A 26,547-nucleotide genomic window follows, 5' to 3' on the forward strand; every position below is an offset into this window, starting at 1 on the left:
ATGCTAATGCTAAACTAGCATGCTAATGTTAAGCTAGCATGCTAATGCTAATGTTAATTTCAACAGGAAGGGACTAATGCTAATGCTATCTTAGCAAGCCAATGCTAATGGTAGATTAGAACGCTAATACTATATTAGCATGCTATTGCTAATGTTAGCTTAGCATGCTAGCTTAGTATACTAACGCAAATGTGACCTGATTTCAAGAGTGACTCCATTGCTTAAATTTGCCACTCCTTACGCTATTGCTACTCGATTCTACCCTCCTTACTTCATTGCTTACTTAATTCTTCTCACTTTACTCCATTGCTTACCCGATTACTTGCTACTTCCTCCATTTCCTACTTGATTTCTTCATTGTTTTCTTGTTTCTTGCTGATTTATTTTTACCTTTGTGCTATTTTTCTTCCTTCAACTGCTTCTAGATTTCTGGATGAATTCAAACTATTCCAAATTCAGCATGTTAAGCTCATTCCATGTCACTCTGTATCATTCAACACCATTCAATATCATTCAACACCATTCAATATCATTCAACATCTTTCAATATCATTCATCATTCAACATTATTCCAAATCATTCCACAGGTATCATTCAGCTCTCCAGCCTTCACACGCCATTTCCCCAGAAATGGCATTTCTAGTAATTGATGTATTTCTCTATTATCTGTTTTATCTGTTTATCGTGCATCACTAATATATATATATATATATATATATATATATATATATATATATGTATATTATATATATATATCCATCCATCCGTCCATCTTGAGCGCTTATTCCTCACAAAGGTCGCAGGGGGTGCTGGCACCTATCTCAGCTGGCTCTGGGCAGTAGGCGGGGGACACCCTGGACTGGTTGCCAGCCAATCGCAAGGCACACAGAGACAAACACCCACGCACACTCACACGCACACCTAGGGACAATTCGGAGCTCCCAATTAACCTGCCATGCATGTCTTTGGAATGTGGGAGGAGACCGGAGTACCCGGAGAAGACCTATGTATATATATATATATATGGCCCTGGCATTTTGACTTATGCCCACCGGCCTGGCCCGGCCCGACTCCTGACCATACCTGTCTAACACATTGTTCTACCAGTACCACTGATATTTTGACTGATGTTGGTTCAGTTTGCTGTCTACACTATATTCAAAATGGATTAATGGACTAGTCGCTCTAAATTGTGGGACAGTCTCTTGGGATAAAATGGAGGACAATAATAACTGAAAAGCACTGCCCCAAAAGACCAACCAGGCATCTCCCCTGTGTGCCAGTAGTTGACTCAAGCCACCATACTTCATGATTAAAACTTCTTGAAAAATTAACAATTGTTTAATTAATTCTATACTGTAAAGTATATACTATATTTTGCACATTTGACACAATTTTATGTTTTGTATGTTATTACTGTAACTGAGACACATTAGATACATTTCTGAGCAGAGACGTAAACAAGGGCGCCGCACAATAGTGTTGGATCGCGGCCTGCAACGGCTATTCCTTTCCTTCTATTCACCATCTTTTACACAGTAAATAAAACTATGGAGGCTTGAGCTCACGGAGACGAGTTTGGATTTCGTCATCGACCACTGTGATTTTAACAGGGATACGGGACCTTGGAGCGAAGAACGCCTTTCGGTGGGATTAATCAGATTTTCATTTCGAGATTTGGCTGGCCAGTCTATAACGACAGGAAGATGAAGCGGGTATCTGTTGTTACCAGGCACAATGGCCTTGTAGCTCCGTTGGGCAACAACAACTCCGGAGCTTCAAGCATCATCTCCCTACCCCAAAGGAGAGCCGTTAATATTTCCGCTTCGACCGACAAATGTAGGAGTGAAAGGAACGAGTGTTTATTAAATACTAATAGGAGCCCCGCCATCAAATCTGAGCTGGTTTGCAAGTGGACGTGCCGAATTTCCTCAAGACAGAGGTTTGAGCGGACGGATCCGTTTGTCTGCAACCAAAGTTTTAGCTCCATGCACGACCTAGTAGACCACGTCACCGCGGAGCACGTAGCAACAGGACTGGACAACCTCAGTCATGTCTGCATGTGGAACGGATGTGCACGCGAAGGAAAAGCGTTTAAAGCCAAATATAAACTTATCAACCATATCCGTGTGCACACCGGGGAGAAGCCCTTTTTGTGTGCATTTCCCAACTGCGGCAAGATGTTTGCACGATCCGAGAACCTCAAGATCCACACTCGCACGCACACTGGTAGGATGAACGATTCTTATTTAATAACGTGGTAGTTGTGAAATTAATGCCCTACTGATAGCCAGCGACAGTAAAGAATGAGTAAGGCTACATTTACACTGCAGGCAAATGCGACCCATGATCGGATTTTTTTTTTCTGGCCCAAATGTCAGTCTGGACGGCTCAATTCCGATTTTTTTTTCATATCCGAGCTGGGTCACTTTCATATGTGTTCCTAGATCGGATAATATCCGAAATTTTGTACTGCGACCGCAGTGTAAACGGCCAAGTCGCATATATCCGACCCCTACGTCATCAAAAGTCCACAATATGTGCTCCGCGGCATCGGCGCTGGCGGGGGCATTACTGGGGAGACGTAGTCTACGTGAAGCGGCAAAGTTGCTTCGAGTTACAGTTGTGGCTTTATATTTGACTTTAATTTAATCCCATTTGAAACATGAAGCATAAAGCTGACATTTGTGGTGATATTAATTTAGCCACGCGCGGCAATGACGTGACATCATTTTTTGGGGAGGGAAAAAAAAGGAGAGGTCTCCGCGAGATTAAAAACAAACAAACAAACAAAAAACGTCTCCGTGAGATGAGGAGCTCGAACAGGCTCGCCTCATTTTCACGAAATATGATCCCCGACGACGGACTTGTAAATGTCCGTGGCCCTGACACGCTGGACCATACTATTTACTTCCGCAAACACAGCGTTGTGAGTGACGTTGTATCTTCTACTGCGCATGCGGGTCACTTTGTGGACACAACGTTCACACAGCAGACAGCCTGAGGTCGCAATTGATAACGGCTGTTTTACTGGATTTTGACTGATCTTGCAAGGCCCACAGAATATTGTCTTCTTTTGCTATAAAAACACGGAACCTATCAAAAGAAGATTAAATTCTGTTCTTTCATCAGGAAAAAAAAAGTATTTTTCTATCCGTTAATGTTTTGAAGCAATTGGCATTAGTATATAGCTAGGTTTAATCAATTTTCACAAATCTATTTAAAATTGTGAGTACCGGTGTTCTGACAAACCAGCATACCCGTCGAAGTAGCATACCTCACACATCTGCGCACGCGCTACGCATGCGCAGTAGGCAATTACATCATCACGCTGTCGAACTCGTCGGAGCAGCATACCTCGGCTGACAAGTAAGTAAAAGTATGCAATAACTGATTATTTAGAACTGCATTTTACTTCGTTTTGTAATTATTTTATATAGTGAAAATATTTTATTCAGAGAGTAAGTTTTGTTCTGCAGTTAGCGTCGTGGATCATTGTGCGTTATTATTATGGCACAGTGACAGTTAGATGCTTGTACTACACTTATTCAAAAACAATTTTGGGGCTTCACTAATGTGTGTTTTTTCTTCTTATTTTAAGGTGCAATGTGAATTCTGTCTGCGGTGGACACATGCTGAATGTGCAGAATAACGTTTTTAAGTGTAAAAAAAAATGCAACTTAAATTGCTGACTTGCTACAGCCATCGTAGTTTGGAATCTTTTGAGACGTTGTGTAGTTTTTGTCACTTGATGTTTTTGTACTTTTAGCAAACTGGCAACGTGTATTGTAGTTTGTACATAAAATATGTTTCATAGTCCTGCATCGGTTTTCATTTTGAATTCAACAATAAAGCTCATTTTTTTCGAGTCTTCTCAAATGTTTCTTTCAAAATAAGCAATGGTGTTCCAACTGGCAAATTCTCTCACAGCCTGCAAAATCTGTTCAATTAAATCTAGACAATTTTCTGTCATGTAGACAACTATCATACATAATGGGTATGGAGCCAATATTTTGTTGTTTGATTATTATGTTGCCTTTTACACTAATTAGAAATGACAATTGTGTCACCTCGTGGGCAGTTCGTGTGCAAGTCATTATAATGTGCATTCAGCCTCAGTTTGGTGAGGAAACTGTCATCCGCGCCTGCATATGGTTTTTGTTTGATTTATTGACAACAGTTTGTTTTGATATATAAAAATGTTTTCGTATGACGACCCTGTGCACATAAGCCTACACCTGAACGAACGCAGCAGTCAGCAAAATGAACACAACGGAATGAGACGCGAAGACTTAAATCATCTAAAAATACAGAAATTCATGCAAATCGTTTGTGGGAGCGCGTTGGCATATTGTCCTCTGAAGTTTTAATGTGGCTCTATAGTTGGCCTTATTTTTTCTTGACTAGTAGACTAAGGCAACAATGTGCTGTGGGTGCCCATTTCAGCCATCAAAACAGCATACCGATGGTGCCCATTTCAGCCATCAAAACAGCATACCGATGTTAAAATCAGCCGTCAGAACAGCATGCTCGTGTTAAAACTAACTATATATATGCTTCTTTGGTAGCGCTAGTGTTTTTAATATGCATCTGTGTTTAGCCTAATTGCAGTGTATTATTATCATTTACGGGATCGTCGTAACGTAGGAATGCTATTCTGACTACGTATGCTAGCCCGATAGAGGCAGCTGTCAGATCAGCATACGGATATGCTGATCCGACGAGGTATGCTGATCCGACAGAACACCGGTAATAGATATTTTTTTTCAACAGGGCCCTGGTTGCTCTCTTTGCTCTGCTGCCACCTGCTGGCCATTTGTGTAATAACTACCATTTCTGCAACTTTTCTTTGCAGTTGAGAGGCTGCATCAAAGTCTTCTGTATGCTCGAGCATAAAAAAATGTCTTGGGACACTTAAAACATAAAACAAATTTAAAAAACAAAACAAAATAAAAACATTTATAAGTTATTGGGAGCAAATGAGTTAATAGGTAATGTGAATGCTTACTCAAAAAAAATCGTATTTCACAAAAAATTTGGAAGTTGAACATTAAGACCTGCAGTGTGAACGTAGCCTAAAATATATTCCCAATGTGTCCTAGTACACCAGACTGCATCCCATAGATCTGGGTTGGGCTAAATGTGGGTGAGCTCAACGTTTGACTTAACTTTTTTTTTTTTTTTTAGAGCCCAAGCAGTGACTGCTGCGAGGTCCCTCTTGTTTTAGTTTGAGTTTCTTCATTCTTCTTCTTCTTCATTCTTCTTCTTCATTCTTCGTAAATGATCGCGATTTTGGGGACCTAAACATTCACGAAAATTCACCAAACTTTGCACACTCTCCGGGCTCGGCGAAAAACTTGATATTATGAAGTTGTCATAACAATGCAACACTAGTGTAGAAAAATAAAAAACAATCCCGGCACGTTTGACCTAGAGCTACGAAAATTGGCAGGCATGTGTAGTACCCCGAGACGCATAAAAAAAGTCTATTTGGTACCATGTAGCTAAAATGTAGAGGAAGTGAGCTATGAATTTTTGAATGTCCAATACTGGCCCATTTTGGCACATTCACTGTGATCATGCTTTTTCCCCCTTTGCAAACATTTTTCATCCACTTGACTTCAAACTTGGCATGTATCATCTCAAGACGCAGGATCATCAAATATTGCCTTTAAAATTTCATTTGTCCAGAAAGAGCAAATGCTTAATAACTATTAACTACCATGTACAAGCTCCAAAAAAAATCCCAAACTTCTCATTCAAATGAATAGTCACGGCCTGAAAACATCTATATGATAAAATTCAGTTATACATATAGCGCCACCTAGAGGTGACAATAAATGTCATACTAGCGACATTTTCGAACTGTTCATGGAAAATACGACACCGACTTCCCACCGAAAAGCGAGCTGAGAAAGAGAACTGTGAAGGAACTAAAATCCGGACAACACAGTCATTTTTCACACAACATACTTCAAAAGCGAAAGCCGCTACCGAAGCATCGTTACTCACTTACTCACAGAGGAAAAGTACCGAAACATGAGGAAATGTGCTAACTCCTTGACTGCATTATTCGGCTCCACCTATTTATGTGAGTCAGCCTTTTCCTACATGAAGATTATTAAGTCCAAATACCGTTCCACCATGACTGATGAACATTTTGGAAGTGTGTTTGAGGCTGGCTGTCAGCAGCTACTGTCCGGACTATGCATCCCTTACAAAATTTTTTTATCCTTTACAAAAAAAATTGCATCCCTTACAAAAAGATGCTAATAGCTAACTATTATGTGTTTTGCAATATTGGCTCACTGGGTTATGCATATGGAGGACCAAAAGTGCCAACATTAAATAAATAAATAAATACACCATTAAATAATTAAATAAAAGTGTCATTAATTAATTAAATGTGTCATTAATTAATTAATTAATTAATTAAATGTGTCATTAATTAATTAAATGTGTCATTAATTAATTAATTTCCCTGTGATTATTCAATTATTTATTTATTTATTTATATATTTATGTATTTATTTATGTATATATTTATTTATTTATATATTTATTTTTTTATTCATTTATTTATTTCTCTAATTATTTCATGGTCGCTGTTTTGCGGTGTTTCGTGAATTTATTATATCTGTCAAGCTCGCCCGTCAAAGTTAGTGGGCGGGTCCTAACACCTGATTGGTCAATCTGCTCATCAAGTCAAGGCAAATCCATTTCAGAATAGTCAATTGATGCAGTGTTCGTGGCCAGTAAACACAATTGATAGGCTGGGTGGCTCTTTTCACCTCAATAGGTGCGTTTCCATTAGACATTAGATTTACGCTTTCATTAGGTGCTTTTTGAGACGTGCTGAAATGGTGGTTCTTCGCAAAATTTTAACGGAAACACTTTTTTTCCGCATTTCCTACTAGTCATGTGACTCCGCCCGGTCACGGAGAAAAGGAAGTACAGGATCAGTGGCTCAGCGAGAAGCCACAACGGTGCAAAATGCTCGATTGAACAACTGCTGCAAGTCCAACAACAAACATCACCAAAGCGATCAAAACATTGCAAAAAAAAAACCCAAAAAAACACACACACAAAACAAAATTTGCATTTATGTATGTAAAACGTTACTAACAATAGTAGCAAATTTAAATTCAGCTCAACTTTATTTTGAGAGCACTTAAAAAAAATCACTGCAATGTAAACTGCTGTCGCCAACATGGAATACAAATCAAACATACGAAAACAATTAAAACATTAAATTAACAACATACAAACACTAAACTCTATCACATTCCAAACGTGTGTACCTAAAAGCCAGCAGATGTCGCTGTTTGACTTGCTGCCCGCGCCACTGCTGGTTCCAGGCATCATAAACAAGACTTCTTAAATCTCCCTACATCTATCTATAATATTTTTTCTAATATAATTTGAGATATATTTAAAATCCCTTAAATGTATCAAGTCTGAAACACGCAAACAATTTATTCTCGTGACGTTGCATGATGCGACCGCCTACATGAACTGCGAGATCTCGCGAGAGTTGAGGCGGGACATTACGAGAACTACGCCTCAGAAGCAAATTACTCTTCAATGGAAACGCCTACAAGGCAAAATTGTACTTTATCGAAATAAATAGAAATCGCTTTTATTAGGGCCCGAGCAGCGACCGCTGCGAGGTCCCTATTGTTTTTCGATCGGATTATTATTATTATTATTAGGGCCCGAGCAGCGACCGCTGCGAGGTCCCTATTGTTTTTGTAAAAATTATTATTATTAGGGCCCGAGCAGCGACCGCTGCGAGGTCCCTATTGTTTTTGTAAAAATTATTATTATTAGGGCCCGAGCAGCGACCGCTGCGAGGTCCCTATTGTTTTTGTAAAAATTATTAGGGCCCGAGCAGCGACTGCTGCGAGGTCCCTATTGTTTTTGTAAAAATTATTATTAGGGCCCGAGCAGCTACCGCTGCGAGGTCCCTATTGTTTTTCGATCGGATTATTATTATTATTATTAGGGCCCGAGCAGCGACCGCTGCGAGGTCCCTATTGTTTTTGTAAAAATTATTATTATTAGGGCCCGAGCAGCGACCGCTGCGAGGTCCCTATTGTTTTTGTAAAAATTATTATTATTAGGGCCCGAGCAGCGACCGCTGCGAGGTCCCTATTGTTTTTGTAAAAATTATTAGGGCCCGAGCAGCGACTGCTGCGAGGTCCCTATTGTTTTTGTAAAAATTATTATTAGGGCCCGAGCAGCGACCGCTGCGATGTCCCTATTGTTCCTGAAGGAATTCTTCTTCTTCTTCTTCTTTTTCTTTGTTATTATTCTTTTCCGCAAACAACCACATTTTTGAGGCACTAAACATGAACGAAAACTCACCAAACTTTACACGCAGATCGGGCCTGGCGAAAAATTTGATATTTTAAAGTCGCCATACATGATAACAGAAAAATGGCTCTGTAGCGCCACCTACATAGGTTTAACGGATCCCTGTCCCGCTACGATTCTCCTATCGCTATGAAAATTGTGTGGCACCTGTAGCAGATCCAGATGAACAAAAACCTCTTTGATATGTGTACCCTAAAATAGACAGGAAGTGAGGTATGAGTATTTGAATGTCCAATTTTGGCCAATTTTTGCACATTTACAGGGGTCATACTTTTGCCCGCTTCTCCTACACGGTTAACCCGATTGACTTCAAACTTGGGATGTACCATCTCAACACTTGGGACAACATCATTGTGAAAAATGAAAAGTTTTTGATATACTATATGACGGCGGCGGCGCATCAAATTTAGAGTTTAAAAATTCTTACTTCACGAAGCATTGCCGGTTGTACGTTTAATCTAGAACTACGAAAATTGGTACACATATGTAACAGGCTATGACCTACAAAAAAACTCTTTTTGAACCATATGCTAAACCTAACAGGAAGTCCACCATTTTGATTTATTTTGGAACGTGTTGCCATTTTTTTGGCCATTTCATTGGGGTCTTATTTTAACGAACTCCTCCTACAGTGTTTATCCGATCATCTTCAAACTTGGTGTGATTCATCTTAAGATGTTGAAGATGAAAAGTTATTGAAAGCTTTGTATTTCGTCGCACGCTGTTGTCATGGCATGCACTGTTTGCAAAGGAAAAAAAATATCCTTAAAGAAGCATTCCCATTTGTACGAAGCAGCTAGAGCTCCGAAAATTTGTAGACATATGTAACAGCCCAAGATGTACAAAAAAGTCTCTTGGTGCCCTGTGCTAAACCCAACAGGAAGTCCCCCAGGGGCCGGGCATCACATTTTGAGATAAAAAACTCCTCTTTAACAAAGCATACCCGGCTGTACGTTTCACCTAGGAGTTACCAAAATTTGTAGAGGTATATAACAGCCCTCGAGGTACAAAAAACTCTTTTTGAACCATATGCTAAACCTAACAGGACGTCCGCCATTTTGATTTACTTTGGAATGTGTTGCCATTTTTTTTGGGACATTTCATAGGGGTCATATTTTAACAAACTCCTCCTACAGAGTTTATCAGATCATCTTCAAACTTGGTGTGATTCATCTTAAGATGTTGAAAATGAAAAGTTATTGAAAGTTTTTTATTTCGTCACACGCTGTTGTCGTGGCATGCACTTTTTGCAAAGGAAAAAAAATCCTTCTTAATGAAGCATTCCCAGTTGTACGAAGCAGCTAGAGCGACGAAAAATTGTAGACATATGTAACAGCCCAGGATGTACAAAAAAAGTCTCTTGGTGCCATGTGCTAAACCCAACAGGAAGTCCCCCAGCTAAAAAAACTCCTCTTTAACGAAGCATTCCCGGTTGTATGTTTCACCTAGCGCTATGATAATTTGCAGGCATACATAAGAGCCCACGATGTACAAAAAAGTCTCTTGGAACCATGTGTTAAACCAAACAGGAAGTCCGCCATTTTGATTTATGATGGGATTTGTTGCCATTTTTTGTGGCCTTTTTCAGGGGTCATATTTTAACGAACCCCTACTACAAAATTTATCCGACTGTCTTCAAACTTGGTGTGTTTCATCTTAAGATGTTTAAGATGCAAAGTAATCGAAAGTTTTTTATTTTGTCACACGCTGTTGCCATAGCAATGCATTGTTTGTCAAGTGCTGCTTTTTTTTTTTTTTTTATACACATGAAAACTCATGAAACTTTGCAAACACATCAGACTTGTCATGAACATGAATTTTTAGAGATTTATTGTGCAATTTGCAATAAATAGCGCCCTCTAGACATTTTTATGAAGCATTTCCGATTGTATGATTATGCTAGACCTACAAAAAAGTATTATGTAGCCATTTGCCAAACCAAAGAGGAAGTCCGCTATTTTGATTTTATTTTGGGAATTATACATCATTTTTGGCCTTTTTCATTAAACTTTGCACACACAAGGCATGGAATGGTCCTTGTTCCATGTAACAGTACCCCAACGTGCCAGTACCCTGACGTGCAAGTAACCCAACGTTGTGCTCAATAGCGCCCTCTATGCATTTGTATGGAGCATTTCCTATTGTATGATTCAAGCGATACACAACTAAAGATGACTTGACCTAGATTTGTGAAAACTGGGAGGCATACCTATTAGCTTAAGACCTACAAAAAGTATTCTGTAGCCGTATGCTAAACCTAAAAGGAAGTCCGCCAATTTGAATTTATTTTGGGAATTGCACACCATATTTTGTGTTTTGATTCAACTTTGCACACACAAGGCTTGTCAAAAACATTTTAGATGGTCGTTGTCCTATTTGACAGTACCCCGACGTGCAAGTACCCCAACGTGGCCCGGGTTGCGAGGGCCCTTTATAGCTGCTCGCAGCTCTAGTTCTTCTTCTTCTTCTTCTTCTTCTTCTTTATTCTCCGCAAACGATCGCGATTTTGGGTACCTAAACATTCACGAAAACTCACCGAACTTTGCACACTCCTCAGGCCCGGCGAAAAATTTGATATTATGAAGTCGTCATAACAACGTGACTCTATAGCGCCCCCTAGCGTAGAAAAATAAAAACCAAGCCCGGCACGTTTGAGCTAGAGCAACAAAAATTGGCAGGCACGTGTAGCACCCCGAGACGCACAAAAAAGTCTATTGGGACCATGTAGCTAAAATGTACAGGAAGTGAGCTATGAATTTTTTAATGTCCAATTTTGGCCTATTTTGGCACATTCACTGTGATCATGCTTTTTCCCCCTTTGCAAACATTTTTCATCCAATTGACTTCAAACTTGGCATTTATCATCTCAAGACCTGAGAGAACAACTGGGCAAAACATCTTGCCTTTTTGAAATACTATATGACGGGGGCGGGGCATCAAATATTGCCTTTAAAATTTCATTTGTCCAGAAAGAGCAAATGCTTAATAACTCCCATGTTCAAGCTCCAAAAAATCTCAAACTTCTCAGGCAACGTAATAGTCACGGCCTGAAAACATCTATATGATAAAATTCAGTTATACATATAGCGCCACCTAGTGGTTACAATAAATGTCATACTTTACGTTTTTAGCTACTGTGCTGAGCTTGTTGAAGGGATCCATTTGAAAATTGGTCAGAAAAGCCTTAAGATGTTGATCATGCCCCACACCGAATATTGTAACTTTTCGCCAAAGGGCGTGGCCGCTACGGTGACGCAAAGTCTGAAGATTTTTCGTGAAAATAAAAGCTGCATTAACTTGACCGAGATGATCCTATCTTCTCAAAATTTCACACATTTGATGAGAGTCCAGCCCTAAAGACATCTACTGACTTATATTTCATCTAACTGATAGCGCCACCTAGTGGCAATTTTTTTTCTTACGAATTTTCTTCTACGTTTTTCTCCAAACACGTTAACTGGACCTACCTCATATTTGCTCAGATGAGGGTTTCGGCCTTCATGATGTCACAACACGAAGTTTGTGAGTTTTCGCGAATTGCTGTGGGTGTGGCTAAGCGCTGTTCGCCAAGAAAACAACGCCAGTTTTGAGGGTCTAAACATGCACAGAAACTCCTGAAACTTGGCACACACATCTGGCCTGGTAAAATGAGCAATATTTTATTGTTGATTGTGCTATTTTTACAAAAATGACTCTAGCGCCCCCGAGAAGTTTTTAACGAAGCAGCCCCGGTTGTACGTTTAAGCAAGAACGACGAATATTTTTAGGTGTATGAGGGAGCCCAAGACCTACAAAAAAAAGTCTCTTGGACCCATATGCTAAAATGAACAGGAAGTTAGCTACAAATTTTTGAATGTGCCATTTTTGACTATTTTTGCACATTCACAGGGGGCAGACTTTTGCCCACTTCTCCAACACGTTTCATCTGACTGAGTTAAGACTTGACCTGGACCATGTCAAGACCTGAGCCAACGACAGGGGGAAAAATCTTGACCTTTCGAAATACTATATGATGAAGGCGGGGCATCAAAATTTGTGTTTCGCACTGAAAAAGGATATGCTTAATAACTCCCCGGTACATGCTCCAAAAAATCCCAAACTTGACATGTATGTTTATCGTCAAGGCCTGAAGCTATCTCTATGACAACATTCAGTTATATATGCAGCGCCACCTAGCCCTTGAGGCATAAAAAAAAAATACCCCACATACGGTATTTTGTACAAAAAATGTAAACTCATTCTAAGTGTGATAACTAAGTCATTTCTGAATATTCTTTTAGTTTCCACCACTCAAAATATTCACTGGCATCAGACTTATCCAAACATATATATATTTTTATTTATTTTTGAAAGCCTCTGTGGACATTAAAAGCAATATCGTGAATGAAGGATATGCTTAATAACTCCACGGTACATGCTCCAAAAAAAATCCCACACTTGACATGTATGCTTATAATCAAGGCCTGAAGGTATCTCGATGACAACATTCAGTTATAAATACAGCGCCACCTAGCCCTTGAGGCTTATATAAAAAATAAAAAAAACACATACGGTATTTTGTACAAAAAATGTAAACTCATTCTAAGTGTGATGACTAAGTCATTTATGAATATTCTTTTAGTTTCCACCACTCAAATTGTTCACTGGCTTCACACCGATCCAAACGTATGTACGTTTCCATTTTGTTTCATTCATTTTTGATTGCCCCTTTGGACAATAAAAGTAACATTGTGCAATGAGTACAACGAGCGATGATGTATATATACACTTTTACAAAAAATACCAATCAGGGCAACTCATTGCCTAAAAATAAAAAAGGACGCAGATTTTTGCAGGTCTTAACAATCCCCAAAACCCGTTGAGCTTGATACATACTGGCAAAAAAAAAATTCTACATGTAAACGTTTATTATGCCATTTTCAAATAAATTTTGCTTCCAATATGCCAGTACCCCAACGTGCCAGTACCCTAACGTGCAAGTACCCCAACGTGCAAGGACTCCAACGTGGCCCGGGCTGCGAGGGCCCTTTATAGCTGCTCGCAGCTCTAGTTCTTCTTCTTCTTCTTCTTCTTCTTCTTTATTCTCCGCAAACGATCGCGATTTTGGGTACCTAAACATTCACGAAAACTCACCGAACTTTGCACACTCCTCAGGCCCGGCGAAAAATTTGATATTATTAAGTCGTCATAACAATGCGACTCGATAGCGCCCCCTAGCGTAGAAAAATAAAAACCAAGCCCGGCACGTTTGAGCTAGAGCAACAAAAATTGGCAGGCACGTGTAGCACCCCGAGACGCACAAAAAAGTCTATTGGGACCATGTAGCTAAAATGTACAGGAAGTGAGCTATGAATTTTTTAATGTCCAATTTTGGCCTATTTTGGCACATTCACTGTGGTCATGCTTTTTCCCCCTTTGCAAACATTTTTCATCCAATTGACTTCAAACTTGGCATTTATCATCTCAAGACCTGAGAGAACAACTGGGCAAAACATCTTGCCTTTTTGAAATACTATATGACGGGGGCGGGGCATCAAATATTGCCTTTAAAATTTCATTTGTCCAGAAAGAGCAAATGCTTAATAACTCCCATGTTCAAGCTCCAAAAAATCTCAAACTTCTCAGGCAACGTAATAGTCACGGCCTGAAAACATCTATATGATAAAATTCAGTTATACATATAGCGCCACCTAGTGGTTACAATAAATGTCATACTTTACGTTTTTAGCTACTGTGCTGAGCTTGTTGAAGGGATCCATTTGAAAATTGGTCAGAAAAGCCTTAAGATGTTGATCATGCCCCACACCGAATATTGTAACTTTTCGCCAAAGGGCGTGGCCGCTACGGTGCCGCAAAGTCTGAAGATTTTTCGTGAAAATAAAAGCTGCATTAACTTGACCGAGATGATCCTATCTTCTCAAAATTTCACACATTTGATGAGAGTCCAGCCCTAAAGACATCTACTGACTTATATTTCATCTAACTGATAGCGCCACCTAGTGGCAATTTTTTTTCTTACGAATTTTCTTCTACGTTTTTCTCCAAACACGTTAACTGGACCTACCTCATATTTGCTCAGATGAGGGTTTCGGCCTTCATGATGTCACAACACGAAGTTTGTGAGTTTTCGCGAATTGCTGTGGGTGTGGCTAAGCGCTGTTCGCCAAGAAAACAACGCCAGTTTTGAGGGTCTAAACATGCACAGAAACTCCTGAAACTTGGCACACACATCTGGCCTGGTAAAATGTGCAATATTGTATTGTTGATTGTGCTATTTTTACAAAAATGACTCTAGCGCCCCCGAGAAGTTTTTAACGAAGCAGCCCCGGTTGTACGTTTAAGCAAGAACGACGAATATTTTTAGGTGTATGAGGGAGCCCAAGACCTACAAAAAAAGTCTCTTGGACCCATATGCTAAAATGAACAGGAAGTTAGCTACAAATTTTTGAATGTGCCATTTTTGACTATTTTTGCACATTCGCAGGGGGAAGACTTTTGCCCACTTCTCCTACACGTTTCATCTGACTGAGTTAAGACTTGACCTGGACCATGTCAAGACCTGAGCCAACGACAGGGGGAAAAATCTTGACCTTTCGAAATACTATATGATGAGGGCGGGGCATCAAAATTTGTGTTTCGCACTGAAAAAGGATATGCTTAATAACTCCCCGGTACATGCTCCAAAAAATCCCAAACTTGACATGTATGTTTATCGTCAAGGCCTGAAGCTATCTCTATGACAACATTCAGTTATATATGCAGCGCCACCTAGCCCTTGAGGCATAAAAAAAAAATACCCCACATACGGTATTTTGTACAAAAAATGTAAACTCATTCTAAGTGTGATAACTAAGTCATTTATGAATATTCTTTTAGTTTCCACCACTCAAAATGTTCACTGGCATCAGACTTATCCAAACATATATATATTTTTATTTATTTTTGAAAGCCTCTGTGGACATTAAAAGCAATATCGTGAATGAAGGATATGCATAATAACTCCACGGTACATGCTCCAAATAAAATCCCACACTTGACATGTATGCTTATAATCAAGGCCTGAAGGTATCTCTATGACAACATTCAGTTATAAATACAGCGCCACCTAGCCCTTGAGGCATAATATATATATATAAAAAAAAACCACATACGGTATTTTGTACAAAAAATGAAAACTCATTCTAAGTGTGATAACTAAGTCATTTATAAATATTCTTTTAGTTTCCACCACTCAAATTGTTCACTGGCTTCACACCGATCCAAACGTATGTACGTTTCCATTTTGTGTTAGTCATTTTTGATTGCCCCTTTGGACAATAAAAGTAACATTGTGCAATGAGTACAACGAGCGATGATGTACATATACACTTTTACAAAAAATACCAATCAGGGCAACTCATTGCCTAAAAATAAATAAGGACGCAGATTTTTGCAGGTCTTAACAATCACCAAAACCCGTTGAGCTTGACACACACTGGCAAAAAAAATATTCTACATGTAAACGTTTATTATGCCATTTTCAAAGAAATTTTGCTTCCAATATGCCAGTACCCCAACATGCCAGTACCCTAACGTGCAAGTACCCCAACGTGCAAGGACCCCAACGTGGCCCGGGCTGCGAGGGCCCTTTATAGCTGCTCGCAGCTCTAGTTATTCTTCTTCTTCTTCTTCTTCTTCTCCGTAAACGATCGCGATTTTGGGTACCTAAACATTTCCGAAAACTCACCAAACTTTGCACACTCCTCAGGCCCGGCGAAAAATTTGATATTATGAAGTCGTCATAACAACGTGACTCTATAGCGCCCCCTAGCATAGAAAAATATAAACCAAGCCCGGCATGTTTGAGCTAGAGCAACGAAAATTGGCAGGCACGTGTAGCACCCCGAGACGCACAAAAAAGTCTATTGGGACCATGTAGCTAAAATGTACAGGAAGTGAGCTATGAATTTTTTAATGTCCAATTTTGACCTATTTTGGCACATTCACTGTGGTCATGCTTTTTCCCCCTTTGCAAACATTTTTCATCCAATTGACTTCAAACTTCGTATTTATCATCTCAAGACCTGAGAGAACAACTGGGCAAAAAATCTTGCCTTTTCGAAATACTATATGATGGGGGCGGGGCATCAAATATTGCCTTTAAAATTTCATTTGTCCAGAAAGAGCAAATGCTTAATAACTCCCATGTTCAAGCTCCAAAAAATCTCAAACTTATCAGGCAACTTAATAGTCACGGCCTGAAAACATCTATATGATCAAATTCAGTTATCCATGTAGCGCCACCTAGTGGTAACAATAATTGTCATACTTTACGTTTTTAGCTACTGCGCTGAGCTCGTTGAAGGGATCCAGTTGAAAATTGGTCAGAAAAGCCTTAAGATGTTGATCATGCCCCACACTGAATATTGTAACTTTTCGCCAAAGGGCGTGGCCGCTACGGTGCCGCAAAGTCTGAAGATTTTTCGTGACAACAAAAGCTGCATTAACTTGACCGAGATGATGCTATCTTCTCAAAATTTTACACAATTGATGAGAGTCCAGCCCTAAAGACATCTACGAACTTATATTTCATCTTACTGATAGCGCCACCTACTGGCAATTTTTTTTCTTACGATTTTTCTTCAATGTTTTTCTCCAACCACGTTAACTGGACCTACCTCATATTTGCTCAGATGAGGGTGTCGGCCTTCATGCTGTCACAACACGAAGTTTGTGAGTTTTCGCGAATCGCTGTGGGCGTGGCTAAGCGCTGTTCGCCAAGAAAACGACGCCAATTTTGAGGGCCTAAACTGGCCCAGAAACACATGAAACTTGGCACACACATCTGGCCTGGCAAAATTAGCAATTTTCTATCGTCGATTGTGCTATTTTTACAAAAATGACTCAATAGCACCCCCTAGAAATCTTTAACGAAACAGCCCCAGTTGTACGTTTAAGCAAGAGCTACAAAATTTTTTAGGTGTATTAGGAAGCCCAAGACCTACAAAAAAGTCTCTTGGACCCATATGCTAAAATGAACAGGAAGTGAGCTACGAATTTTTGAATGTCCCATTTTTGACGATTTTTGCACATTTACAGGGGGCATACTTTTGCCCACTTCTCCTACACGTTTCATCCGACTAACTTCAGACTTGACCTGGACCGTGTCAAGACCTGAGCCAACGACAGGGGGAAAAATCTTGACTTTTCGAAATACTATATGATGAGGGCGGGGCATCAAAATTTGTATTTTGCAATGAAAAAGGATAAGCTTAATAACTCCCCAGTACATGCTCCAAAAAATCCCAAACTTGACATGTATGTTTATAGTCAAGGCCTGAAGCTATCTCTATGACAACATTCAGTTATATATGTAGCGCCACCTAGCCCTTGAGGCATAAAAAAAAAAATACCCCACTTACGGTATTTTTACAAAAATTGTAAATTCATTCTAAGTGTGATAACTAAGTCATTTATGAATATTCTTTTAATTTCCACCACTCAAAATGTTCACTGGCATCAGACCTAACCAAACATACATATTTTTTTATTTAATTTTATTGATTTTTGATAGCCTCTATGGACTTTAAAAGCAATATCGTGAATGAAGGATATGCTTAATAACTCCCAGGTACATGCTCCAAAAAATCCCATACTTAAAATGTATATTTATAGTCAAGGCCTGAAGGTATCTCTATGACAAAATTCAGTTATAAATACAGCGCCACCTAGTCCTTGAGGCAAAAAAAAAATGCCTCACTTACGGTATTTTTACAAAAATTGTAAACTTATTGTAAGTGTGATAACTAAGTCATTTATGAATATTCTTTTACTTTCCACCACTCAATATGTTCACTGGCATCAGACCGATCCAAACATATGTGCTTTTTTATTTAGTTTAATTTTTTTTTTTTTTTTTTTGATCGCCTCTATGGACAATAAAAGCATTATTGGTCAATGAGTACGAGCGATGATGTGTATATGTACCTTTACAAAAAATACCAATCAGGGCAACTCATTGCCTAAAAATAAAAAAAGACGCTGATTTTTGCACATCTTAACAATCACCAAAACCCATTGAGTTTGACACACTCATCACACCTGGGGAAAAAAAAAAAAATCCACGTAATGGTTTATCATGCCATTTTCAAAAAAATTCTGTTTCCAATGTGCCAGTACCCCAACGTGCAAGTACCCCAACGTGGCCCGGGCTGCGAGGGCCCTTTATAGCTGCTCGCAGCTCTAGTTATTAGGGCCCGAGCAGCGACCGCTGCGAGGTCCCTATTGTTTTTGTAAAAATTATTATTAGGGCCCGAGCAGCGACCGCTGCGAGGTCCCTATTGTTTTTGTAAAAATTCTTCTTCTTCTTCTTCTTCTTCTTCCTCTTCTTCTTCCTCTTCTTCTTCTTCTTCTTCTTCTTCTTCTTCTTCTTTATTCTCCGCAAACGATCGCGATTTTGGGTACCTAAACATTCACGAAAACTCACCGAACTTTGCACACTCCTCAGGCCCGGCGAAAAATTTGATATTATTAAGTCGTCATAACAATGCGACTCGATAGCGCCCCCTAGCGTAGAAAAATAAAAACCAAGCCCGGCACGTTTGAGCTAGAGCAACAAAAATTGGCAGGCACGTGTAGCACCCCGAGACGCACAAAAAAGTCTATTGGGACCATGTAGCTAAAATGTACAGGAAGTGAGCTATGAATTTTTTTATGTCCAATTTTGGCCTATTTTGGCACATTCACTGTGGTCATGCTTTTTCCCCCTTTGCAAACATTTTTCATCCAATTGACTTCAAACTTGGCATTTATCATCTCAAGACCTGAGAGAAAAACTGGGCAAAACATCTTGCCTTTTTGAAATACTATATGACGGGGGCGGGGCATCAAATATTGCCTTTAAAATTTCATTTGTCCAGAAAGAGCAAATGCTTAATAACTCCCATGTTCAAGCTCCAAAAAATCTCAAACTTCTCAGGCAACGTAATAGTCACGGCCTGAAAACATCTATATGATAAAATTCAGTGATACATATAGCGCCACCTAGTGGTTACAATAAATGTCATACTTTACGTTTTTAGCTACTGTGCTGAGCTTGTTGAAGGGATCCATTTGAAAATTGGTCAGAAAAGCCTTAAGATGTTGATCATGCTCCACACCGAATGTTGTAACTTTTCGCCAAAGGGCGTGGCCGCTACGGTGACGCAAAGTCTGAAGATTTTTCGTGAAAATAAAAGCTGCATTAACTTGACCGAGATGATCCTATCTTCTCAAAATTTCACACATTTGATGAGAGTCCAGCCCTAAAGACATCTACTGACTTATATTTCATCTAACTGATAGCGCCACCTAGTGGCAATTTTTTTTATTACGAATTTTCTTCTACGTTTTTCTCCAAACACGTTAACTGGACCTACCTCATATTTGCTCAGATGAGGGTTTCGGCCTTCATGATGTCACAACACGAAGTTTGTGAGTTTTCGTGAATTGCTGTGGGTGTGGCTAAGCGCTGTTCGCCAAGAAAACAAAGCCAGTTTTGAGGGTCTAAACATGCACAGAAACTCATGAAACTTGGCACACACATCTGGCCTGGTAAAATGAGCAATATTTTATTGTTGATTGTGCTATTTTTACAAAAATGACTCAATAGCGCCCCCTAGAAATTTTTAACGAAGCAGCCCCGATTGTACGTTTAAGCAAGATCTACGAAAATTTTTACGTGTATGAGGGAGCCAAAGACCTACAAAAAAGTCTCTTGGACCCATATGCTAAAATGAACAGGAAGTGAGCTACGAATTTTTGAATGTCCCATTTTTTACGATTTTTGCACATTCACAGGGGGCAGACTTTTGCCCACTTCTCCTACACGTTTCATCTGACTGAGTTAAGACTTGACCTGGACCATGTCAAGACCTGAGCCAACAACAGACGGAAAAATCTTGACTTTTGGAAATACTATATGATGAGGGCGGGGCATCAAAATTTGTGTTTCGCACTGAAAAAGGATATGCTTAATAACTCCCCGATACATGCTCCAAAAAATCCCAAACTTGACATGTATGCTTATAATCAAGGCCTGAAGGTATCTCTATGACAACATTCAGTTATAAATACAGCGCCACCTAGCCCTTGAGGCATAATATATATATATAAAAAAAAAACCACATACGGTATTTTGTACAAAAAATGTACACTCATTCTAAGTGTGATAACTAAGTCATTTATGAATATTCTTTTAGTTTCCACCACTCAAATTGTTCACTGGCTTCACACCGATCCAAACGTATGTACGTTTCCATTTTGTTTTATTCATTTTTGATTGCCCCTTTGGACAATAAAAGTAACATTGTGCAATGAGTACAACGAGCGATGATGTGTATATACACTTTTACAAAAAAATACCAATCAGGGCAACTCATTGCCTAAAAATAAAAAAGGACGCTGATTTTTGCAGGTCTTAACAATCACCAAAACCCGTTGAGCTTGACACACACACTGGCAAAAAAATATTCTACATGTAAACGTTTATTATGCCATTTTCAAAGAAATTTTGCTTCCAATATGCCAGTACCCCAATGTGCCAGTACCCCAACGTGCAAGTACCCCAACGTGCAAGGACCCCAACGTGGCCCGGGCTGCGAGGGCCCTTTATAGCTGCTCGCAGCTCTAGTTAGGGCCCGAGCAGCGACCGCTGCGAGGTCCCTATTGTTTTTGTAAAAATTATTATTATTATTATTATTATTATTATTATTATTAGGGCCCGAGCAGCGGCGGCGGCGGTGCCGCTGCGAGGCCCTATTGTTTTTGTAGGAATTCTTCTTATTATTATTATTCTTATTCTTATTATTCTTCTCCGCAAACAATCGCATTTTTGAGACACTAAACGTGACCGAAAACTCACCAAACTTTACACGCACATCAGGCCTGGCGAAAAATTTGATATTTTAAAGTCGCCATACATGATAACAGAAAAATGGCTCCTTAGCGCCCCCTACATAGGTTAAACGGATCCCTGTCCCGCTACGATTGTCCGACGGCTATGAAAATTGTGTGGCACCTGTAGCACATCCCAATGAACAAAAACCTCTTTGAAGTGTGTACCCTAAAATAGACAGAAAGTGAGGTATGAGTATTTAAATGTCCAATTTTTGCCAATTTTTGCACATTTACAGGGGTCATACTTTTGCCCGCTTCTCCTACACGGTTAACCCGATTGACTTCAAACTTGGGATGTACCATCTCAACACCTGGGACAACATCATTGTGAAAAATGAAAAGTTTTTGATATACTATATGACGGCGGCGGCGCATCAAATTTAGAGTTTAAAAATTCTTACTTCACGAAGCATTGCCGGTTGTACGTTTAATCTAGAGCTACGAAAATTGGTACACATATGTAACAGGCTATGACCTACAAAAAACTCTTTTTGAACCATATGCTAAACCTAACAGGAAGTCCACCATTTTGATTTATTTTGGAACGTGTTGCCATTTTTTTGGCCATTTCATTGGGGTCTTATTTTAACGAACTCCTCCTACAGTGTTTATCCGATCATCTTCAAACTTGGTGTGATTCATCTTAAGATGTTGAAGATGAAAAGTTATTGAAAGCTTTGTATTTCGTCGCACGCTGTTGTCATGGCATGCACTGTTTTTAAAGGAAAAAAAATATCCTTAAAGAAGCATTCCCATTTGTACGAAGCAGCTAGAGCTACGAAAATTTGTAGACATATGTAACAGCCCAAGATGTACAAAAAAGTCTCTTGGTGCCCTGTGCTAAACCCAACAGGAAGTCCCCCAGGGGCCGGGCATCACATTTTGAGCTAAAAAACTCCTCTTTAACAAAGCATACCCGGCTGTACGTTTCACCTAGAGTTACCAACATTTGTAGAGGTATATAACAGCCCTCGAGGTACAAAAAACTCTTTTTGAACCATATGCTAAACCTAACAGGGCGTCCGCCATTTTGATTTACTTTGGAATGTGTTGCCATTTTTTTTGGCCATTTCATAGGGGTCATATTTTAACAAACTCCTCCTACAGAGTTTATCCGATCATCTTCAAACTTGGTGTGATTCATCTTAAGATGTTGAAAATGAAAAGTTATTGAAAGTTTTTTATTTCATCACACGCTGTTGTCGTGGCATGCACTTTTTGCAAAGGAAAAAAATCCTTCTTAATGAAGCATTCCCAGTTGTACGAAGCAGCTAGAGCGACGAAAAATTGTAGACATATGTAACAGCCCAGGATGTACAAAAAAGTCTCTTGGTGCCATGTGCTAAACCCAACAGGAAGTCCCCCAGGGGCCGGGCATCACATTTTGAGCTAAAAAACTCCTCTTTAACGAAGCATTCCCGGTTGTACGTTTCACCTAGCGCTATGATAATTTGCAGGCATACATAAGAGCCCATGATGTACAAAAAAAAGTCTCTTGGAACCATGTGCTAAACCAAACAGGAAGTCTGCCATTTTGATTTATGATGGGATTTGTTGCCATTTTTTGTGGCCTTTTTCAGGGGTCATATTTTAACGAACCCCTCCTACAAAATTTATCCGACTGTCTTCAAACTTGGTGTGTTTCATCTTAAGATGTTTAAGATGCAAAGTAATCGAAAGTTTTTTATTTTGTAACACGCTGTTGCCATAGCAATGCATTGTTTGTCAAGTGCTGCTTTTTTTTTTTTTATACACATGAAAACTCATGAAACTTTGCAAACACATCAGACTTGTCATGAACATGAATTTTCAGAGATTTATTGTGCAATTTGCAATAAATAGCGCCCTCTAGACATTTTTACGAAGCATTTCCGATTGTATGATTTTGCTAGACCTACAAAAAAGTATTATGTAGCCATTTGCCAAACCAAAGAGGAAGACCGCTATTTTGATTTTATTTTGGGAATTATACATCATTTTTGGCCTTTTTCATGAAACTTTGCACAGACAAGGCATGGAAAAAACTAACATTTTAAATGGTCCTTGTTCCATGTAACAGTACCCCAACGTGCCAGTACCCCGACGTGCAAGTAACCCAACGTTGTGCTCAATAGCGCCCTCTATGCATTTTTATGGAGCATTTCCAATTGTATGATTCAAGCGATACACAACTAAAGATGACTTGACCTAGATTTGTGAAAACTGGGAGGCATACCTATTAGCTTAAGACCTACAAAAAGTATTCTGTAGCCGTATGCTAAACCTAAAAGGAAGTCCGCCATTTTTAATTTATTTTGGGAATTGCGCACCATATTTTGCGTTTTGATTAAACTTTGCACACACAAGGCTTGTCAAAAACATTTTAGATGGTCCTTGTCCTATTTGACAGTACCCCAACGTGCCAGTACCCCGACGTGCAAGTACCCCAACGTGGCCCGGGTTGCGAGGGCCCTTTATAGCTGCTCGCAGCTCTAGTTATTATTATTATTCTTTATTCTCAGCAAACGATCGCGATTTTGGGTACCTAAACATTCACGAAAACTCACCGAACTTTGCACACTCCTCAGGCCCGGCGAAAAATTTGATATTATTAAGTCGTCATAACAATGCGACTCGATAGCGCCCCCTAGCGTAGAAAAATAAAAACCAAGCCCGGCACGTTTGAGCTAGAGCAACAAAAATTGGCAGGCACGTGTAGCACCCCGAGACGCACACAAAAGTCTATTGGGACCATGTAGCTAAAATGTACAGGAAGTGAGCTATGAATTTTTTAATGTCCAATTTTGGCCTATTTTGGCACATTCACTGTGGTCATGCTTTTTCCCTCTTTGCAAACATTTTTCACCCAATTGACTTCAAACTTGGCATTTATCATCTCAAGACCTGAGAGAACAACTGGGCAAAACATCTTGCCTTTTTGAAATACTATATGACGGGGGCGGGGCATCAAATATTGCCTTTAAAATTTCATTTGTCCAGAAAGAGCAAATGCTTAATAACTCCCATATTCAAGCTCCAAAAAATCTCAAACTTCTCAGGCAACGTAATAGTCACGGCCTGAAAACATCTATATGATAAAATTCAGTTATACATATAGCGCCACCTAGTGGTTACAATAAATGTCATACTTTACGTTTTTAGCTACTGTGCTGAGCTTGTTGAAGGGATCCATTTGAAAATTGGTCAGAAAAGCCTTAAGATGTTGATCATGCCCCACACCGAATATTGTAACTTTTCGCCAAAGGGCGTGGCCGCTACGGTGACGCAAAGTCTGAAGATTTTTCGGGAAAATAAAAGCTGCATTAACTTGACCGAGATGATCCTATCTTCTCAAAATTTCACACATTTGATGAGAGTCCAGCCCTAAAGACATCTACTGACTTATATTTCATCTAACTGATAGCGCCACCTAGTGGCAATTTTTTTTTATTACGAATTTTCTTCTACGTTTTTCTCCAAACACGTTAACTGGACCTACCTCATATTTGCTCAGATGAGGGTTTCGGCCTTCATGATGTCACAACACGAAGTTTGTGAGTTTTCGCTTATTGCTGTGGGTGTGGCTAAGCGCTGTTCGCCAAGAAAACAACGCCAGTTTTGAGGGTCTAAACATGCACAGAAACTCATGAAACTTGGCACACACATCTGGCCTGGTAAAATGAGCCATATTTTATTGTTGATTGTGCTATTTTTACAAAAATTACTCAATAGCGCCCCCTAGAAGTTTTTAACGAAGCAGCCCCGGTTGTACGTTTAAGCAAGAACGACGAATATTTTTAGGTGTATGAGGGAGCCTAAGACCTACAAAAAAGTCTCTTGGACCCATATGCTAAAATGAACAGGAAGTGAGCTACGAATTTTTGAATGTCCCATTTTTGACAATTTTTGCACATTCACAGGGGGCAGACTTTTGCCCACTTCTCCTACACGTTTCATCTGACTGAGTTAAGACTTGACCTGGACCATGGGGGCGGGGCATCAAATATTGCCTTTAAAATTTCATTTGTCCAGAAAGAGCAAATGCTTAATAACTCCCATATTCAAGCTCCAAAAAATCTCAAACTTCAATAGCGCCCCCTAGAAGTTTTTAACGAAGCAGCCCCAGGGGGAAAAATCTTGACCTTTCGAAATACTATATGATGGAGGCGGGGCATCAAAATTTGTGTTTCGCACTGAAAAAGGATATGCTTAATAACTCCCCGGTACATGCTCCAAAAAAATCCCAAACTTGACATGTATGTTTATCGTCAAGGCCTGAAGCTATCTCTATGACAACATTCAGTTATATATGCAGCGCCACCTAGCCCTTGAGGCATAAAAAAAAAATACCCCACATACGGTATTTTGTACAAAAAATGTAAACTCATTCTAAGTGTGATAACTAAGTCATTTATGAATATTCTTTTAGTTTCCACCACTCAAAATGTTCACTGGCATCAGACTTATCCAAACATATATATTTTTTTATTTATTTTTGATAGCCTCTGTGGACATTAAAAGCAATATCGTGAATGAAGGATATGCTTAATAACTCCACGGTACATGCTCCAAAAAAAATCCCACACTTGACATGTATGCTTATAATCAAGGCCTGAAGGTATCTCTATGACAACATTCAGTTATAAATACAGCGCCACCTAGCCCTTGAGGCTTATATAAAAAAAATAAAAATACCCCACATACGGTATTTTGTACAAAAAATGTACACTCATTCTAAGTGTGATAACTAAGTCATTTATGAATAATCTTTTAGTTTCCACCACTCAAATTGTTCACTGGCTTCACACCGATCCAAACGTATGTACGTTTCCATTTTGTTTTATTCATTTTTGATTGCCCCTTTGGACAATAAAAGTAACATTGTGCAATGAGTACAACGAGCGATGATGTGTATATACACTTTTACAAAAAAATACCAATCAGGGCAACTCATTGCCTAAAAATAAAAAAGGACGCTGATTTTTGCAGGTCTTAACAATCACCAAAACCCGTTGAGCTTGACACACACACTGGCAAAAAAATATTCTACATGTCAACGTTTATTATGCCATTTTCAAAGAAATTTTGCTTCCAATATGCCAGTACCCCAATGTGCCAGTACCCCAACGTGCAAGTACCCCAACGTGCAAGGACCCCAACGTGGCCCGGGCTGCGAGGGCCCTTTATAGCTGCTCGCAGCTCTAGTTATTATTATTCTTTATTCTCCGCAAACGATCGCGATTTTGGGTACCTAAACATTCACGAAAACTCACCGAA

At 39.5% G+C, this 26,547-nt stretch overlaps 1 protein-coding gene and 1 long non-coding RNA gene across 4 annotated transcripts in view; both read left to right on the plus strand.

Moving 5' to 3' along the window:
- The first annotated feature begins 1,494 nt into the window (after positions 1–1,494).
- The window catches only part of LOC144000913 (uncharacterized), a 49,230-nt gene continuing 24,177 nt past the window's right edge, over positions 1,495–26,547 (plus strand). For all 3 annotated transcript variants that reach the window (XR_013278325.1, XR_013278328.1, XM_077494701.1), the window contains exon 1: positions 1,495–2,229. Coding sequence is in view for 1 of the 3 variants with exons in the window: in XM_077494701.1 (XP_077350827.1) it covers positions 1,707–2,229 (523 nt within the window). In the remaining 2 variants the exon portion in view is untranslated. The remainder of the gene's footprint in view (positions 2,230–26,547) is intronic.
- LOC144000914 (uncharacterized) lies at positions 2,248–3,868 on the plus strand. Its single transcript, XR_013278330.1, has 2 exons — positions 2,248–3,369; positions 3,602–3,868. It is a non-coding gene; the product is annotated as an uncharacterized LOC144000914 (long non-coding RNA).

The sequence above is a fragment of the Festucalex cinctus genome, chromosome 14 (assembly GCF_051991245.1).
Source record: "Festucalex cinctus isolate MCC-2025b chromosome 14, RoL_Fcin_1.0, whole genome shotgun sequence".
NCBI classification, from domain to species: domain Eukaryota; kingdom Metazoa; phylum Chordata; class Actinopteri; order Syngnathiformes; family Syngnathidae; genus Festucalex; species Festucalex cinctus.